Here is a 21,026-nt window from a genome sequence, read left to right on the forward strand (position 1 = left end):
AATTGGAACTGGAAGTGACGATGATGACAAGTCAAAAAATTTGTAACGTTCATAATTTAGAAGAATTAAAGTAAAGTTCAAAAGAAGAAACAATAAATAAATTACTCTTAAGCAATATTTTGAACTGCTCATGTTGCAGATTTAAGGCCAATTTATTTATTTTTGATCGTTATATAAATTTATGTTATCACTGTGTAGCTACATATATGAACGCAATGTCAACCAATGACTTGCGCTGTGCGCCACCTTGCGGCTTCTGCCAGTACCAAAATTTTGTATTCGTAGTGCTGAATGGAGAATCACATTTTTTCTCGTTTTTCATGAATATAATCTTTTGAAATCTCCATTATAATCCTTTAGGTGAGTCAGAAAAACTCTCGTTTACTTTTTTTGGGCACCATCTTGTTGTTTACGCTGGTAATTATAAATGCTACACACTGTAATTCTGCTTATGACCCAGAAACTAATGTCAAAGCCCGGTTTCACACAGCATTTTCATAGCATTACGCGCAGTTTTCTTACTAGATAATGTATTTAGTGTAGTGACCTAAACTGCTTGATCGCTATGGAGTCGGATAGATGCGCGCTTCGTGTAAATAAATAACATAAGGGAATTTTGACCAAGGCGTACTTCAGTGTCAGCCGGTATGAAGCTTTAGTCACTGGTCGTTGTTAAAATGCTTGGTATTATCTCCACGTTATCTGTATTGTTATCGTGCCATCTCGATCATCTTCTTTCTTTGACAAAATGCCCTCAAAAAGGTTCAGGTGTTGAAACATAGTTGAATAATGTTTGTGCTTAGAAAGGTAAAAATCTTTTATGTCCAGTTGGATATCCGATTTCGAATCTTTGTGGTTTTTGTGCTGAATGAGTTATTTGGTGGTTTGGTTAAGATTACATCATTTGGTTTAGTTTGTTTATATATATCATGTCAATTGCTGTGATAACCTTTAAATTATGAATACATAAGTACATGTGATGTCAGACCCCCTTCAGTCGACACGACTTGTTCATTAGATAAGGTATGGACTTCTCATTTTATTCTTTTCATTATTCTTTTCAAGCTTATAATTACATGAAGTTATTACATGGTGTTAGTCTCTGGAGCAGGTGGTCAATTATTTGCACAGTTGTAAATTATGTGATAGTGGAAATATTATTTTAATTCTAATGACAAAAATGTGATGATGATGAAACAGTCCTGTTTTCTATGGTTGCTCATAAAACCGATGAGGTTTTTGAACAATTCCAAATAATTGAATATTTAAATGTTCTGACATGTACTAGTATTACTAAATGGAAGTTTATATTTCACTTTTATTTACTGACCCAGTATAATAAATTGTGTATTGAGTTGTTTCAATGACCGTTTGAATTAATACAGTTAATACAATAATGGCGGGAACTAAACTACATACTCATAATAATATAGTTGCAAATAGTTCTGCAGATCCCATGAGGGCATGTCGGGTAGGCCTAGACTGGTGAGGTCTCCAAAATATCATGACTAATCTTTTTACTTTACTAAGAGGGCTCTGAGCTTCTGAAGATTATTTACCTCTGGGATTCTCCATGCTTTAACTTGTTGTGTACTTTTAACACAATGTGCAATTGTCTTATTGTTTTACAAAACAATTTTTTTTCCAGGATGGGATAGGGCAGCCCAGTAGAAATTATCTAATACTATTTTCCAATTACAATCATTATTTGATTCCGCTGGGATCCTTTCGACTGCCATAATTTTATAAGTCATAATGTAATTTCATCATCATTCATCATCATCAATATAGACCCAATTCAGCTAATGTTTTATCATATCATATAGACCCAATTCAGTCTAATGTTTTAGATGTTAGTTATAGGCTTACGAACGGTACAATATGGCTGATTACAAATGAAAACTTAGCTAATACACCAACCAGTAAAGTTACCACAGGTAATAAATAGTAAAATATTGGAGGAAGCAAGATGATGGTGAAAGCGAGTTTGACTGATACCATTGTGGTCTCTTGTTGTTAAAAATTTAAACTTAAAATTTTGTTTAATAGGTATTGTAGTGTAAACTATTGTTCAAGCTAAATTGATGTTAAGAAACAATTACTAACTCTAGAGTACAGTCTGTAGACTTTAAAAAAAAAGTGTAAGTACCCTTTCCTTTTTGAGCACAATTGATTCCGATAGTTTAAAAAAATGTCAGTTTTGTGACGTTTTTTTCATACACTCAGTATGGGCTTGACAAAACTGACTCATAAAATTTTGTATTAAAAATGGGGACATTTTTATAAATGTTCAGAATCGATTGTGAAAATTTCAAAAAAATAAGATATGGTACACTTTTTTTGAAAACGCCACCTACTTAAATTATTAGAATCAAGTAAATGATTGTTATTTAAAGTAAAATTGATACAAAAAATACCTCTCAAGACCCTTGTGAGTGTGAACATAATCAGTCACACATTTTATTGTTCATCAAATTTAACATAAATTTTAAAGTCAGTAATAATATTTAACCTCTAAATTTTTCATATTCAATCTTAATACTAAACTCTTCTAAACATTGTTTCTGAATCACAAAATAAGTTGTCACACTCCCACCGTCCAGTACCTACGTATGTTTGTGTTTATTTCCTTCATGTGGGATGCTTTCTATAAATAACACATTCACACCGTTGGCTCAGTAAAGAGTATGCTGCTCTATCCAATGATATCCCAATAATTGGATCACTAAGTGGTTCTTCAGCCTTTATTTCTTTGTTTTTGTTGCTTGTGTCATCCAGTGTTGGTAGTGACTCGATATTAATTCATTGTGGTGATGACTTTGCATTGACAATTGAAAATGTCAAATACCTGTGCCCTGAATGTTTATTTGTGTTTTATTGTGTGCCTTTGTGATGTTTGGATTTAGACAGTTCATATTGAAGGTATTGGCGTGCTTAGTTTATAATGGTTTATATCTGTGATGCTATTTTTATTGCCACACAGCGAGCAGAAATAGTAAAAGTGTGAAGATTTAGGCCAAGTTCAAGTTCATTACTCTCGTTTACTGGTGTGTGGGGCTAGTTTAGATTTTAGATTATGAATAATGGTTGGATGAAAGTTATAATGTACAGTGTTTTTTGCTCACTTTGTTTTGGTGATGAGCTCTTTTAAGATTTTAAAACAGTTTACAAATAAGGGTTTTTTATGATGAGCACATTACAGAATGTTCTATTGCTTGTAAATTTTCATTGAATTTAGATGTGTATTTGTATTTTTTTAAATGACTTGATTCCATTCATTTAACAAATTAGTAAAAGATGCCTCATTAAAATGTTGATGCAATAAAGTCTTGAAATTATTACTTGACTTAGAAACTTTAGGTATCTAATTAATATTATTTGATAAGATTTGTTTTTGTTGGCTTTGCAATTGTTGATAAGGCCACACATTTACATTTAGGTAAATTTGCGTGAATTGAAACAATGGCAGTTTTACCATTCACAATTAAAGCAATTATACCAAAAATTTATTCTTAATTAGTATATTTTCCAGCAATATGTAGAAACTACCTCAACTTAATAATAAGCCAATGGTAGTTGATAACATTGTTCTCTAAGTCTTTGATTCAATTGAAAAACATTGTTTCTATTTAATAAAGTTCTAATTTTATACTTCCATAGTGTTTAACATCAAGTAATCCAAATTATTTACTGAAATCCAAATTTTTAGAATTTACGCTGCAAGACGCGATCGAAATTCTATCCATGTCTGCGTAATTCTGGAATAGAATTTCGCTACCTCACAGTCGAGGGCATAATATCTATGCAGATATAACATCAAATGTATACATCAACCTTATGATAGGTGGCATAAAGGTGTAGAGATATTTTTGTCATCCTGGAAACATATGCCTATATTTATGATCTTGACTTTACCACTATCCAGCTGTCAATGCAGGTTTAGATATGCAAGAAAAATCGTGGAAGTTACATTACGGCGCCTGATTGACCAATTCAAAGTCGTTCGCTTCACAGCCTCGAAATGTAATGCAACATGCTCGATTTTTTAGCAGGTCCACAAAGTCCAGCGCAGCTCGAAGCAGGTCTAAACTTTAGTGCTGCTGGCGAGTTGGCGAGATGCACACAGCCAGCGCAGAAGGACAGTTCCGCGGTACCAACGGAGCCACGCACCCCCGTGACAAAGTCGCCATCTTGGATGCAGGCTCGCAGTATGGAAAGGTAATACTCAGCATCAGCTTTTACTTATTTTACAAATGCTTCAAACACTTCCGTCACTGCGTTTGATCAGACAGATCTGATGACCGCCTGATCAGTTAGGCGGTTACCACACTGCAGCCGCAACCCGCTGCGGTGTAATGTATTGTCCAACGCGCGGACTCGCGTTCGTATCTCTTTCTACCCTCATCCTTACCCACCTATGTATATCATTGAATAGAAAGAAGCGGTGAAAGTGATTGCGATGAATGTGTTTGTTATAAACCAATATGACGGTGACTATTAACAGAGACAGATCTGCAATTATTGTGCCAAAGTCAAATACTGTTTTATATTGACTTTGACGTAATAATCCCAAAATGGCTAAATTGTAGATCCGACGTCGAACGCTTCATTTACCTATCGCGCAGCGCAGCCCTAGTGGAGGTTTTTGTATATACAAAACAGGGAAAGGATGTGTGCAAGGAATATGTTGCGAAGTAATCAGTCACTATTAGCGGCCAGTGGTGCCACCGCTGCCTCGCTACGCATCCTCGCGCCGCTCAGCTACCTCGCACATCTCTGTAGGAAACAGTCTGGGGAGGCGAAGTAGTAGGAAGTTGAAGGGGTTCTAACCTGGTTCGAATTTACTTCCCCTCCCGTGCTGGATTTTGTTGGACGCTTGCTTTTCTTCTTTGATTCTTCCACCCCAGGGTGTTATGATTCGTATCTTAATTTGCGAAGGAAACGTCGAAGGGAGCAGGAGCTCGACCCAACGCGCCGCAGAGATGAACGAATGTGTCGGTTTTATTTTCTACCCTCGGTTGGACCATAAAAAAGTTGGATAATAGGGTGAAGAAAAGGAGGGTAGAAATTTGGTGTAGTGAGGGGATGAATTGGTACTTGCCACAGTCACCACACTAAGTTCCACAAACTCGCTACACATCCTCGTACCGGTCAGTTACCTCGCACATCTCTGGCTGGTGGATTAAACAATAACTAAACCCCCTGTTTCATCGTCATTGATTAAATTTACCTGACGGATAAATGTGATGTCGTCTCTGTTTGTTTTGTTCGAAAGGAGATGGTGTCACATTTATCCGTCAAATAAAATTAATCAATGGGTGGTGAAACAGCCCCTAAACACAAAACACAGATAGTTCAGAAGGCAATCTCCTGTATGTACTTCACTTTTCATACCTACGCTCGGCGGTCGCTCTAAGGTTGTCAACTATGGCTTATGCACAAAAAACTATCGTGGTAGTGGCACTCGTATCCAGTTGTTTGATTTATTGTTGAAAATGAAACGGGAAGAACGGAAATATAAATTAATAATAACTAAAATATTTTAATTTTAATGTCATTGTTATATTACAAATTTGTCACAGAAAATATCTTGCGACGATTTCGACTTTTCGGAGCGCTTACATATCTACCTAACTGTTCTGTGTACGTTAAAACGAACCATCGAAATACAAGCAGATACCTACTTACCTCTCTGAAACCACTGGTAGTTTAAAAAACGTCAATTCACCGTTGAATGTTGAATTTAAGCAACCGTCCACTGAACAGTTAAGTATAATAACTTTTTTTTGGTTGCGCCATTATTGCACAAAAAAGTTCACAGACGCGTGTCTCAAGCGCATGGCACTCCCGCTAGGACTGGTCCCAACCGTGCCGAGATTATCGTGTCCGTGAGCAGTGTCTATGTGTGCGTTGCTCGAGCGCACTTGTATGGAGATTGACTTCTGAACTATCTGTGTTTTGTGCCCTAAATTATACAGTATTTAAAGTTTAATCTAAGTCAGCTTCACCGCGAGCGTCTTTCGGCTACAATGTGGAGTGTACATTGTAGCCGAAAGTATACTCTGTCGCGCGATCGGCTCCGTTCGCCTGTCATCGTATTCGATCGGATCCTTTCGGCTGTTGTCGCGTGGCACTTTATTTACGACACGGTGCGGGGGGAGCCTATCCTATACGTCGAAATCCTGCCGGACGCGATCGGCGGTCGTTGCGTCCGTTCGTATTCTTTCCGATTCGATCCGATGCGAGCCGTTTGATAGAAATTATGCTTTATTCATTAATTTACTTGCCAGGTCATCGACCGCCGCGTGCGCGAACTCTGCGTGGAGTCCGACATCCTGCCGCTGGACACGCCAGCCTACCACCTGAAGGAAGCCGGCTACCGTGCCATCATCATTTCCGGCGGGCCTAACTCGGTGTACGCTGAAGACGCGCCGCGGTACGATGCGGACATATTCAAGATCGGACTGCCGGTGCTAGGTCAGTGAACTAAAAGAATTTCTTTGCTCACCCGCGACCTTATGATAGCTAAGTTTATGCAGTTCCTCCACCGCCACACTGTAAGTACACAGACAAATCACACAAACCCATCTATCACAACCACCACAATACACTGACGCGTTTCGAACTCAAACAGAGCTCATCTTCAGAGCAACACCACCATACTGCCAGATGTAAGACTATGTATGTATGTGTTGTTAGGTCTGTGTATTATTTGAGACAAAAAGATCTGGCCCTCAATGTTTTTTTTTATAGCCTATACAGAATCGGATACATTTTTTATGAAGGCGATTGGGCCATAAATTTTATGGCCCTCAAATATATGCAGAATCGGTAATTTTGTATGAAGGGTGGGCCAAATTTTTTGCCGCTGAGCATATATTTACGGAATAGCTTCCTGGCTATACTTAACGATTACACCCTGTATAGTGTTCCACTGCTACGAAAAGGCCTCGATTTGACTTCCACAACTAAAGACTAGTGTATTTAATACGTTATTTTAATTGTCAGGTATCTGCTACGGCATGCAAATGCTCAACAAGGAATTCGGCGGCTCTGTGCTGCGCAAGGATGCCCGCGAAGACGGCCAGTATGAAGTCGAAGTTGAGACTACTTGCCCATTGTTTAAGTAAGTACGATAAGATACGAGTATACATTATCTAGGGTTAAAATTAGATTAGAATATACAACGTATTACAAAATAACCCATAAAATTTAATAGAATAGACTAAAATTGGACAGAAGGAATACCTTTTTTAAGACTCTTTGTCGTTCCATGGATATTAAAAATGTGCACAATGCAAATGCGTGCAATGTGCTAAGTTTACCCTTTAATTTAACTGAAATAGGGTTGAATATCTATAAAAAAAAATGTGAATTTTATTTGGCAGCATCATTGACGATACTACGTTTTTCAAATGTTGCAAATGGACTCTATCACTTTCTTTGGTCTCTTTTTAAGAAACCATTTAACGTCCTTTCCGCTTTACGGGTATGTTTGTAACACACCGTGTATATCAGGGCTCCTGAAATCTTAAATAGACGTACAAGTGTACGCATGCATGCGTGCATGCTTGTGCTAGAAGTTAGTTTAATTCCCCAATCGGAAATGAAGTGTTTAACAATGAGACTCAGCTGTAAGTGTAAGTTTAAGATATTGATGACACCAACATACTTATTTATCCAATCATATGGCATTTTTTTTAGTGTATCGGTCTTTCGGGGGGCTTTATGGTAAAGACGGTATTGTCCCCGGTCCCCAGCCTCTCTACACTTACCTGATTGCTCTTGATCCTTCGAGCCGGATGTCGTTTGGTCCTTCGAACCGGATTTTTAACATTGATGTGCTTCTTGCAGCCGGTTGGAGAAGTTGCAGCCGGTGCTGCTAACGCACGGCGACAGCGTGCAACGCGTCGGCGAGCGCTTCCGCGTCGGCGCGCACTCCTCCAACCAGCTCATCGCCGCCATCTACAACGAGCAGATGCGGCTCTACGGGGTCCAGTTCCATCCCGAGGTTAGTTCCTGCGCAAACGCGTCTCGGAGCTCGGTAGTAATCTAGCTTCATTACAATATATCTGGTTAGATATTGTACTTTGTTGTATTTTCTGACAATTTTTTTCTTTTTGTATCAACTAGACAAGAGTCAATGGCTACATTTATCAAACACTTCTCCTGCTACGTCCAGATTCTCTGGCTGCATAGGAATGACATTCTTTTTTGTTAATCTACTAAGTAATATTATAAATGCGAAGAAATAAGAGTTTACGAGTTTGATTTGACTAAAAGTTAGTTTATAACCTGGATTAAAACATAGGATACTTTTTATCCTGATATTCCCACGGGATAGGGATAAAATCTTGAAATAACAACCGCTGGGCTTAGAGTCATGAAATTCACATAGTATGTAGGTAGCTGGTCCTCTGGAATAACACATAGGCTACTTTTTATTTCGATATTCCCACAGGATAGGAATAAAATCTTGAAATTTCAACCGCTGGGTTTAGAGTGTTGAAATTTTGGACAGTTGTTCTTAACACAACCTCAATGAAGACCACGATAGGGTGACGGCACCAGTCATGGACAAGGAACCAATAATGAAATATTTTTTCCGCTAACCCAATATTAAGAAACGGACGCTACTTTTTCTAAAACTAATAACACTTATGTACAGATAACTGATGATCATAACTGGTAAAGTTCATGAATGGTGAGCTATAAGGCATTGAATCCTTGCTGTCCATTACTGGATACTACTGTGCTTAACATGCCCATGATTGGTGCCGTCACCCTATAAGTTTTGAGAATACCTAGGAGAAATTTGTAAAATCCCGGAATTTCAATTGTAACTACCAGATCGAATAGTTTACGTGTGCGAAGCCGCGGGTAAACTCCAGTATTCCATAAATGTCCGCAGGTCGACCTAACACCGAAAGGCAAACAGATGCTGTCCAACTTCCTGTTCGACATCGCGGGCATGTCGCGCTCGTTCACGCTGCGCTCGCGCCGCGAGGCCTGCGTGCAGCTCATACGCGAGGCCGTCGGCGACAACAAAGTGCTGGTGAGTGCACACACAAATAGGGACCATTTTTACAGCTATTACACACTGGGCCGTTGATGGCTTAGCTTAGAAGGCATTCAAGTACATAATAGGTACTTAACGCAATGAGGGCTATCGTTTTTTGTCTTTCTAGCTGACGCCACTGTTGCGTGTGGTTTTAAGTGTGGCTTTCAAAGTCTGTTATTACGGGCGTGAAAACAAAGTCTAGATTAAAATCATATTTAATACAGATTTGACATTTCGGAGACCTCACGCTACACTAGCGCCTCTAGCGGCGAATTCATACGCGATAGCCCTCATTTTTGAAGATTTTTGACCCATGTCGTTACATGTCGTTGCGTTCGCTATAACATTTTTCTGTACCCCCCCTACCCTTTTCTAAACGTTACGTAACACCCAAATGACCATTTCAATTTAATTCTTTTAGCTTTTCTTTAGTCGTTTTCCAAATTAAATTGGTAATTAATTAATTCATTCCTTAATTAATTAATTAAATAATTAATTAATTTCACTACTTTCGATACAAGTGGGGTTGGCGGGACTCGGCCCTCTGCGAATGCGGCGAGGAGGCTCAAACTATGGAGCACATTGTACTGCGCTGCCCTCTACACTCATACTCGGGCTCCCCTGGAGATCTGTACAATCTCACACCTGACACAATGTCGTGGCTTGGGACCCTGAATGTGGATTTATAGCTAGTTTGTAGTTTCTTTCTTTAGTGTAATTGTTTAATGTTTTTACGCCATACGATTAAATAAATTAAATTGGTCCTTTTTTGACACAGTCACGCTGGCAACTCAGTTTGAGAGTATTTATAGGCCAAGAACAACAACTGATGATGCGAATTCCCCACTATTGAGGACATTATAGCGAGTACTTGTTACAAAAAACTGACGTAACGAGATCGAAACTAAAACCATAAAATCTTAATCACAGAGAGGTAGCAAATTTAGTATAACACCCCCTTCTTGATGCAATGTAAATGATGCTCTAGATGGAACTTTTGGGAATGTCCATTCAAATTTACCGAACACCTGAAATATCACTACCAAATGTAATGGTTCATGCAAACTAAGCTTAATATTTAAATATCATGTACTATGCTTCGGATCTTTTACTTCCTTTAGACAGAAAAAACCGGCCAAGTGCGAGTCGGAAACGCGCACGCAGGGTTCATTTAGGGGCAGGGTTATTTTATTCTGTTTCTAGTATATGTTACTATAGCGGCCATAGTAATACATAATCTGTGAAAATTTCAAGTGTCTAACTATTACGACTCAAGAAAGAGAGCCATGTGACAGACGGACGGACAGACAGACATTCAGACAGCGGAGATCTTGATCTGTCTTTTTATAAAAAAAAATATATATAAAAGACATAATCTTGTCATTCAGCAGTCATTTATTTTCCTTTGAAAAGACCGTAGGATTTGTCAATGGAATCATAAACGTTTGCAGGTATTGGTCAGCGGAGGCGTGGACTCGACCGTCTGCGCGGCGCTGCTGCGGACCGCGCTCCGCGAGGACCAAGTCATTGCTCTACATATCGACAATGGTAAGTTGTGGCTTGTGCCTTCATCAGACATCATCCCCTTAGATTCGACGACGCCTTCAACTTAACCCCTCGTATGTTGGAACTAAAAAAGTACTGAATTTTATAGTCTCATCTGTTTTAATAAGCACAAATTTTGCTGATTAAAAAAATACAAAAATGTGTCCTTAAATTTGGCACATATTGGTGTCGACATGCGAGGGGTTAAAATAAAATATTAATAAAAAATATAAAGCCGAATTGAGAGCCTCCTCCTTTTTTGAAGTCGTTTAAAACTAAACGGGGGACACTTGAATTTCATGCAAAATGGAAATAAGTTTAATTGTTTCTAATATTCTTTGTCTAAAGTACCTATACCACGTGCCATATAAATCTGCCTAAAAGTTCATTACTTAATACTCAGTTTTGACGCATTTTTGAGATAAAAAAAATTATGCGACGTCTTTACGTTACTCCCGGATTGTGTTCGAATCGCTTAACGGTATAGTGCCTATTCAATTATTGGAATACCTTTATCGTTTTTGTGGTACTAGTCGTGGCAATGAACTTTTAGGCATAGTTAGGCGGCGGAAGGTATAATGGTTTTATTGACACAATTTTTTTTATTCAGATAAAAACTTAAATGTAATTTTTAATTTTACTGACGAACACAAATGGTTCTCATTTTGTTTTAAATAGTAGAGCGGCCAAAAATCTGTCCCTCAAATGTATGTAATAATAGGTATATGTAGAGAGGGCCAAATTTTGTGCTGCTGAGTATAGTTTTGATTTGTGGACTTACTAAGTTTGTTTTACAGGATTCATGCGTAAAAACGAGAGCGCTAAAGTAGAGAGGAGTCTTCGTGAATTGGGTGTCAGAATGCATGTTATCAACGCTTCTCACCAGGTCAGCTGTCTCCTTTTGTCTTAAACCCATACAGCCCGAACGCAATCTCAATTGTTTTTTAACTTGGATGTTATTATTTTAGACACTTTGAAAGTGTCTAAGGTTCGGTGGAAGCGAACAAGAGCTACTATCGAGAGACTTCTTTGACAGACTTAGACCGACTGACGAAACGAAAGCGGCGGTTCGAATCAAATCAGTAACTATCTAAATTCCCATTTTATAATACGATTGAACAATTATTTTTATATACTTTCGGTAATTTATTAGTAAGTTTATTAGAAAGTTAATACTTATTATTACTTTTTTTTCGTGGCTATTGGCGTCTGTTTACTTGGTCTTAGGCAAGCATTAGATTAGAAGATAACGAGCAAGTTTGATAAAAAAAACGTAATTGTTTGTGTCAGTTCCGGCAAGGCAGCACTGTCATCCGGGAGGCGGCGGGCCGCTCTCGCCACACGCCGCTGCTGTGCCACACGCACGCGCCCGAAGACAAGCGGCGCATCATCGGCGACGTGTTCATACGCGTCGCCGAACAGGCCGTCAAGGACCTCAACCTCTCGTGAGTACAGATTTTTAATTAAAAACTGGCCAGCGATTAAAAGTTGAAACGTACTACGAAAACGCGACGTGACGTGACGTGTCGACACCCGATGCGAACATAACACGACACGTGATGATTGAATGCATGAATGAAAGTATCTATAAATACGACGAAAAGAACCGAATATATTCAGCCGTTTATTTTTCAGAGAGGACCAAGTGTTGCTGGGGCAAGGCACGCTGCGACCGGACCTGATCGAGTCCGCGTCGTCGCTCGCGTCGGGCAACGCGTCCACCATCAAGACGCATCACAACGACACGGAGCTGGTGCGGGCGCTGCGCGCGCGCGGCCGCGTCATCGAGCCGCTCAAAGACTTCCACAAGGACGAGGTGAGTCACTGGCGGCCCGAGCACGAGTGTTGCTGGGGCGGGGCGCGCTGCGGCCGGACCCGGTCGAGGCCGCGTCATCGAGCCGCTCAAAGACTTCCACAAGGACGAGGTGAGTCACTGGCGGCCCGAGCACGAGTGTTGCTGGGGCGGGGCGCGCTGCGGCCGGACCCGGTCGAGGCCGCGTCGTCGAGCCGCTCAAAGACTTCCACAAGGACGAGGTGAGTCACTGGCGGCCCGAGCACGAGTGTTGCTGGGGCGGGGCGCGCTGCGGCCGGACCCGGTCGAGGCCGCGTCGTCGAGCCGCTCAAAGACTTCCACAAGGACGAGGTGAGTCACTGGCGGCCCGAGCACGAGTGTTGCTGGGGCGGGGCGCGCTGCGGCCGGACCCGGTCGAGGCCGCGTCGTCGAGTGCAGCCTTAATAGGAGCACGATTTAGATCCCACGGGATTTTTGTAAAATCCCGGAATTTCAATTCAACTGCTTGATCTTATAATTCACGCGTACGAAGCCGCTTAATTAATAATGTGTGTGTGTTTGCAGGTGCGCGCCTTAGGGCTGGAGCTGGGCCTGCCGGCGGGGCTGGTGGCGCGGCACCCGTTCCCGGGCCCCGGGCTCGCCGTGCGCGTGCTCTGTCAGGACGAGCCGCGCATGGAGCGAGACTTCTCAGAGACACAGGTACAGGCTTCTTTACACTTTGCTAAGTAGCAAGTGCAGGTGAGAAGTGATTAGTTAACATATTTATACGATGATAAGGATACTTAAGTGTTAAGAAATCATTTACTGAAATATTATTTTTTGCCATAACCTTTTAGGTTTTTGATTTCAACTAACTTACGTCATTTTCGATTCAGGAAGCGAAGACTGCAACTATCCTTTTTAATAGGTATTTATACAACTGTATCGTAATAGGGGTCCTTAAAACACGAGTGTGGTTTTATGAAACTAGGCGTAGCCGAGTTTCATACGGTCACATGGGTGTTTTGAGGCCTAATTACGTACAGTTGCATACAATATTTTATCTACATCCATATATTAAATCCTCTATCATGTGTTCCGCGAACCATTGAGAATGACCTGTATTAACTCTTAACTAGGTAGGTATGTCTGGTCTGCCCCACGAGCTGTGCCCGCGACGACCTGCTGCTGCTCGTGCTAATCCTAATCCATTAAGAGATGAATCTACAACTGATTAGCGGATCTCTTTAAAGTAAAGCCTAATTGCACTTAAATTGTCTTGTCCATTTTCAGGTGATAGTGAAAATAATGGTCGAATACGCTTCGATGTGCGTCAAGTCCCACGCCCTGTTGGGGCGGGTGGCAAGCGCAAGCACTGTGGCGGAACAGACGGAGCTCAAACGCATCTCGTCCAAGTCGCCCATCGCCGCTACACTGTTGCCGCTGCGCACTGTCGGCGTGCAAGGTACGTTGACGATATTGTAGTGACACAAGTAAAATAATCATGAGCTGCGAAAGTCTGTTTTACGATGCTAAGCCACAAACAAAAGATAATAAAAGCTTTTTTCTACTCCTATACTGTAATATGTGATTTACTTAATCACGAACAGTAATATAACAACATACATAACAAGGTTCTGGAAAAGTCTATATTGTCTATTCCCCATAACAGCACTGTATCGTAATGTTGCTAAAACGATACTGAGCTACTATGACGTTCAAAAATTGAAGTTCGTATCGTACCGTCCCTCTCGCATTCATATTAAATAGAATAGAATAGTGTCAGACGGACCGCACGACGCGAACTTCGAGTCTGGAGTTTCGTAGTAGCCCTGCTGCAATCACTTACTTTTTTTTTTCTTAATTCGTACGTTCGGACACGCTAAGGTGCCAGTTACATATTTTATATGGTTTTTATACAGAAAAAAACTTTCCAAACCTACTAATCCATAGCCTGCCACCATTTAAGTAATGCGTATTTTTGACATCGACACAGGCAAATAAACGTTAATCAAAAACAAAATTTAACTTAGACATATTTTGACGTTTTCATATTTCTCACTTGTTTATTGTTGTTTACCTTCTCTTTGCGGTTGCGATACTTTTTACTAAAGTATGAAAACATTTCAAGTTTACTTTTTCTCTAATTTTGTATTTTAATTAATAAGTACCCAAGTCGAAGAAAAAGTATTGTATGCAACGTTGTATAAGTAAGTCAAAAAAAGCTCGTGGCGTCTTTTTCTTACGATGTTCGCTAAAGCTCACATCGTAACTCACGCCACTCACCTTTTTTGAATCCTGTTATACAACTGTTGCATAAAATACTATTAAGGCCCAGAACGGACGGTGAAGCACAACCGTAACAGAAGTAACTAGAAAGTTACTTTTGGGTTTCATTTGAATTTATGCCATAGACTCCTTTGAGAGACTCTGTTTGTGACGCGACGTAGTTTGAAACGCGTTGCCAATTAGTTGAATTGAAACCGGCGCGCAGGAAACTCGTGTTTGCCTTTCATCGGCTTCGGCTTCTTTTTCTGAATGACGAATTATACCACATTGTGAGACAATTTAGGTTACAGCGTCTATGAGAAACGATTGAAACTGGTTTCAAATCAATTATTTCAAAGGGGTTTCGTTGCAGTTGCGTTCCACTGTATGTTCTGGGCCTAAAAGTTTAAGATTCCTGACTCGTACATTAGCACTAATAAACTGTATGTCCGACAGGTGACGCCCGCACGTACAGTTACGCGGTCGCGCTGTCCACGGAACGCTACCCTCCGGACTGGAAGGACATGAACTATCTCGCCAAGATCATCCCGCGGGTCTGCCACAATGTCAACAGGTGAATGGTGGCATGCAATTTTAAAGTACACAATGAGGAGCTGTATATGTGAGCGACTCGCGCTCATTAGGGTTATTTCGCAAAATTTACAGTTTCCCTTACGCTCAACGCCACTCCTAGTTTGGGATTCCCTGTTCTAAATACACTATATTTCAAGTGATATTTATTAATTGTAATTTATAATTGGCATCAAGAATTAATTGTATGAAAATCTTTCACATAATAATGATAATTACATAATTGAAATAATTAATTAATGTATAATGATAATTATTACTGTACCCGCAATGAAATATTAATTGGTCAGAAAATTTAATTGGTTTTAATGTCTTATACAAATATTGCATGCCTAATGTAAGTAGAACATAAGCACATCCTGATTCGCGAAGAACCGTATAATTTGTATCACTGTGTTCTGGCAATAAATGACTTTGACTTTTATGCTGTAGATACACGGCTGATTTGAACATATTCGAAATTATTCGGCTGAGCTTCTACGTCTTAAAATTACTACAGGCCAAGTGAATCTTTTTTTATTACATGTAGGGTGTGCTATGCCTTTGGAGGACTCATCAAGGAGCAAGTGACAGACATCACGCCCACTTTCCTCACGCAGCAGGTCGTCTCCACAATCCGCCAGGCTGACGACATTGCCACACAGGTATGCTAAATTAAGGCAAAAATAACTACCAGTGACCTTGTACGTATGAGCAGACAATGTCACGTCTTCCAGCGCGAACACACGCACGCACACATAGGCGCTACACACGCTACACCCGCGGCCTCACGCGCAATCACGTTTTTGATATGAAATTATTTTTAATCGTCAATTAGACATTTTAAAAAAAATGTTTATGGACTTTCATACAACGTTAGTCTGTTATAGTCTGAAATAAAGTTAAATTAATTTATTTCTAATTATTACTACCCTGTTAACAGCAGGGCAGCATGAAGATTTAATAAATGACTTTCATCTTCAAGACTTTTATTAGGGTACCTATGTAGTATTAGTACACTCACTAAGCAAATGTACTTGTAGTATTAATTAACACATTTTTTCGTGAACGAGTATACACAACATGCCCTTTTGAGTTTTACACTTCTAAGTTGTTTAGTGGCTTGTCTGTTTTGAACCTTAATTCAACGTGATTGACTGTCAGGTGTTAACGTCGAGCGGCGTGAGCGGACGCATCGCGCAGATGCCTGTGGTTCTGATCCCGATCCACTTCGACCGCGACGCGGCGACGCGCGCGCCGTCCTGCCAGCACTCGATCGTGCTGCGCCCCTTCGTCACGTCGGACTTCATGACGGGCGTCGCCGCGCTGCCGGGCTCTGACGCCATGCCGCAAGATGTAAGTGAGGAGGAAGGCTCCAATAGAAAGATCTCTCCAGACAGGTGTTATGCCTGGTGACCGAAGTCCGAAGTTGCATATCATGCGTCTGAGTTGAGAAACTTTGATAGCGCCATGTAGGACTCGGTTGGGGTTTCTATATTTGCTCACTAGATGGCGCTAGGAGTCGTCTCCATAAGTACTGGGAGATAGTGTTGCTGATCTCGAGCACAAGGGCGGATCCGGGGACGTGACCCCCTCCAGGGCCCTTGGCTATCTAAGACAACAGTTGATATTTTTTGTTGGTTAAAATAAAATTAATATATTTCTGCGAAAAAAGAAGAGAATTGATTTTGTTATTTCATTAATATTATTTTACAATAAATACCAATGTTTTATTTGCAAAATAAAATAACTAGACTTTGACAATGTGACCCGCGGTTACGACCGAAGTTCGGATGTTAGCCAGAGCAGAATTGTAGCTAATGTGCTGCTATCAAGTGAAACAGGATTGCAAGAGTTATAACGCCCAGATTAGGACGTGAAATTTCGGCATAGCACGCTGTCACTTGATACACAATCGCCATAACCAAAAAGTAACGGTTTTTTTTTTCGTCTTCAGGTTGTAGACAGAATGCGGAAGGAACTGATGAGCGTACCGGGAATATCGCGCGTGCTCTACGATTTGACCGCCAAGCCGCCTGGGACCACCGAGTGGGAATGATCACCCGACCCTCACGTTTCTACTCGTCGCCAACGCACCCGCGGGGCAGTGGTCCCGACGCAACTTAGCCACCGACCCTGATCCCTTCTGATTCTTTCGGCCCCCAAACTACAATTACAATTTAGGGATTTAATACCTATTTCAACTTGGTTACTATGGTAGATTTGTTCAGTTTTGTTTCTTATCGAATCCATACTTGACTACAACTATGTATATAATAACGTAATCGCAGTCAATTGTGTTCATGTTGTTAATGTAAGCTATGCTCGGAGTGCTGGATTTAATTATTTTTTTATAATAATGCAATTAAGTGCCTAATTGGAATAGATACACATAGTGACGATCTCATCTAGCCTTGTAATATAACTATGCAATGCATTCGGGCGTGCAGTTCTTGGACTAAAAGATTACAGATTCTAGGTCGCGGGTGAGCAAAGTGATTGTTTATAATTAATTAAAAAGATGATTGACATTTTTATTGTAATTTATTAATTGACATTATACCTTATGAGCATAACGTGCACGCCCAAATTCAATGGATGGTAATATCTGTGAGCGCAATTCTTCGTTACGAAGGAACTCTATTGACGCTTAATGCAATTGATCCAAATTCGCAGTCTGAATAAAATATTGATACTTCGCATAGTTTTAAATGTTTTCCGTTTCATAATAATTTTACGCCCGCTTACATTAGACCTGTAAATGGGTTTAGAATATTATAATACATCAATTGTAGACAAATTACAAGCAATTTTGAAAGTTTATTATATTAAGTATGCAGTTATTTATATCTGTGTGATTGTAGTTATTTATTTTATCGGCCTGGTGATCTTTCGTTTTATTTAATCTAGATATTGGTGTCTGTTGATTTATTTCAGTTTTAAATGTTTAGAGCATCGTCACTCCGTCATGGACCACTGCCTGACTTTTAAAGGTGTAAATACATTGGTGTAATATGTGACACAATGTCATGGTTATTGTTAGCTCCACTGATCAGTTTTGTAACTTGTAGTAATTTATTGTAAAAGGCTGTGTAAAAAATATTAAAAAGCCCTTAAATGTTCTGCTCGACATGATTATATATACTGGGTCGTGTATAAAATCGATAAACAAATTGTTTTATGGAATGGTTCAGTGTTATTGACTGGAGGTTTCATAATAAAATTATATTATGCTTTATTTTCACAATGAGTTTTATTATAAAATTACATGGTTAAATAAATACCTTATTAGAATTACCAAAACATTTGTAAAATCAAAATACAGTCTCATAAATGGCTAGCTGTCTGGTACTAGCAAATTAATATTTTTTCCAGCAGTTACTTGCCCTCCTATGTAACTCTCCTCCTCGCCCCTCACAGACAGACCTTCAGAAAGAGAAGTCACCTTCTTTTCTCGCATCATAGGTGCCTTTTCCCACCTAGAACTCTTACAATTAGAACAAGAATTCATAGGAATAAGCTCTAAAGAAACAGTTCTATTATTACAATCTAAACATTTGAAAAACCTTTTGAAGGTGTCAAGAACTTTAAGAGGATGTCTCTCATCCTTGCACAGCTGAGCTGCAGAGAATGCTGTGTATTTGCATTTGGCACATCTGACTGCCTTGCATGGCAATTTGAATGTGTTCAACATTTTCTCTTCCATTGCTTCTTTCTTTTCCAGTTTGTTGAAGTATTTGTCCTGTTCATTGTCATCATGTTCTTGGATGAGGTTCTGGTGGGCTGATGTTGCTTCTAGAATTTTCTTGAATCTCTCTGATTTAATACCCATTGATGTTGTGTTTTCTTCATTTGGTTTTGATTTCTTACAATCATTCTCACCACCATTCAACTTATCTAAAGCCCTTTTCCTCCCTGCTTCTGTACCTCTCAAATTATTTGGGTCTAGTTTCTCAATACCTCCATTTTGTTGTATAAGTCTCAAAGCATTTGATTTAGCTCTTTCTGCTGCTTTTTGTCCATAAGAAATGTTTAAATCAACAACTCCACTTCCTTTCAATCCAAAGCCTTTGCCCAACTTTGAATTGGCAACCCTTTCTGCTAAGCTTGAGGTTCCATTCTGTGGATTAGGTGACCCAGTCAGTCTATTCAATCTTTCTGCATCACTTTTTCTTTGGGTGGATGGACTGTGTAATATAGAAGAGTTGTTTTTAAAAGAGCCAGCTCCGTATGGTGCTTTGTTCATCATCAACTTGTCACCCTCCAACTTGTTGTAGTCACTCAGTGACATCAGTCTATTTTGGTCCCTTTCCTTGACAACCTTATGATTACCGGAGGTGGGAGCTGTGTAAGCCCTACCACCATATATCACAGTATCTTTCCCTAATACTTTTTTCTGCAAGTTGACAAGACCTTTTCCCATTGTTGAGGATTGGAGCTCTGATCTCTTAGAAAACTTTTGATACTCCTGCTTCACATGGTATATGCAATGCTCACATTGAGTTTTGTTCACAAATGCAGTACAAGGCTCCCCATTCTTTTTCTTGCTCTTGCAAATGCCTAAGTCTTTGGACTGCCCTAATATCATTACTCTGTCTGAATTCTCAACACTAAGACAGGCCTGGTCAGCACTGTTTTGAGATTTTTCTAATACATTAGGATTCAGTATTGCAACAACAGTGCCCTCTGGTGTTTTCCACAAATCATTATAAGCTTTCCGAAATAGAAACATAGAAACTGTTTTAAGATCATCCTTTAGATCACTCAGAGTCCAAATTTGAAATTGGTTGCCTTTCTGGGACTTTTTAGCAGCACTCTTTCTAACAATGACTCCAGCAGTAACCCAGTCCTTGGACAAGTCTTCGTTTTCCACGTGTCTTTTGACTCTTAGCATATTAACAGCTTCTCGGCCTTGCATGCGGTCCAAGAGTGCTGAACTAGATATAAGGGGCTTTGTTATCCTAATACCGAATACGGGATCGGTATAAATATCGGAAACAGTGTTGGTTTTAGACGCTGGTGCGCACAAAACATTTCGTATATCTTGTTGTATTTCTTTAGGTTTAGTTTTGGCTATTTTAACGTCAATATTAGTTTGTCGCAGTCTAGTAGCAAAATCTAACTGTTTTTCTATGTGTTCTTGTTCTTTGCTATCTAACATCTTTTTTACGTGTGACCCATAGTCGTTATACTTGCGCTCGGTGTAATTTCGCTTTTCTTCGTCGTCCGATGAGTCAGTGTCTCCATTATGTATCTCAGAAGACTTCACAGTATTTTCATCAGGGTCCTCTATGTTACTAGATCTAGCTTGGAAGATATCCACGTCCTGAAGTTTTTCTTTTTGAACAGGTTCATCTTCGTCAGCTAAATCTGCACGTAGCAATTCATCTAACTCAGCCAGTTCGTCTATTTCAGTCATGTTTTGAGTTATGATTGTACACTTATAGTAAGTATTTTAACAAATTTCAATGAAAGTACAGATGTATATTATTTATATAAATAAACGGGCATAACAATGCATAATATTATTCGCGGGAAACTGCTTGCTAAACCTAACCACAAAGGCACAAGTGTCAATTGTCACTGTCACTGTCACAGTTCATTCTGCAAAAGGCAAAGGCTACTTACTATAGGTCATACATAATGCAGCCAAGACATCACTTGGCATTGGCATATTCGCCGAACAACATGAGCGATGAAATGAAAACACAGTCCTAATCCCATATATCCCATATCACCCAAATCCACAACGCCAAGTGAAGTGAATGTTAGCTACTCGGTCAACGCGGCACTTGCGCAGCACTAATTTTA

General features: G+C 39.9%; 2 protein-coding genes across 6 annotated transcripts; one reads left to right on the forward strand and one right to left on the reverse strand.

Moving 5' to 3' along the window:
* The first annotated feature begins 238 nt into the window (after window positions 1-238).
* On the forward strand, window positions 239-18,456 carry bur (GMP synthase burgundy). 5 transcript variants are annotated; one of them, XM_074105754.1, is made up of 16 exons: window positions 239-360; window positions 4,096-4,218; window positions 6,291-6,477; window positions 7,009-7,126; window positions 7,855-8,011; window positions 8,912-9,055; window positions 10,513-10,609; window positions 11,404-11,492; window positions 11,897-12,051; window positions 12,242-12,422; window positions 12,963-13,097; window positions 13,671-13,842; window positions 15,102-15,219; window positions 15,766-15,880; window positions 16,380-16,571; window positions 17,173-18,456. In XM_074105754.1, the coding sequence occupies exons 2-16, from the start codon at window positions 4,117-4,119 to the stop codon at window positions 17,272-17,274; spliced, it is 2,064 nt and encodes a 687-aa protein (XP_073961855.1). In that variant the 5' UTR covers window positions 239-360; window positions 4,096-4,116; the 3' UTR covers window positions 17,275-18,456. The 5 variants fall into 5 exon arrangements, with proteins under 5 accessions (XP_073961855.1, XP_073961856.1, XP_073961854.1 ...); XM_074105755.1 differs by lacking the exon at window positions 239-360 and adding an exon at window positions 523-645; XM_074105753.1 differs by lacking the exon at window positions 239-360 and adding an exon at window positions 712-807.
* Window positions 18,143-20,971, reverse strand: Mcm10 (minichromosome maintenance 10 homolog). The gene has a single exon (XM_074105758.1). It carries the CDS (start codon window positions 20,632-20,634, stop codon window positions 18,553-18,555), a length of 2,082 nt encoding a protein of 693 aa, XP_073961859.1. The 5' UTR covers window positions 20,635-20,971; the 3' UTR covers window positions 18,143-18,552.
* Window positions 20,972-21,026: the final 55 nt, after the last annotated feature.

This window comes from Choristoneura fumiferana, chromosome 23 (assembly GCF_025370935.1).
Source record: "Choristoneura fumiferana chromosome 23, NRCan_CFum_1, whole genome shotgun sequence".
Lineage (NCBI taxonomy): Eukaryota > Metazoa > Arthropoda > Insecta > Lepidoptera > Tortricidae > Choristoneura > Choristoneura fumiferana.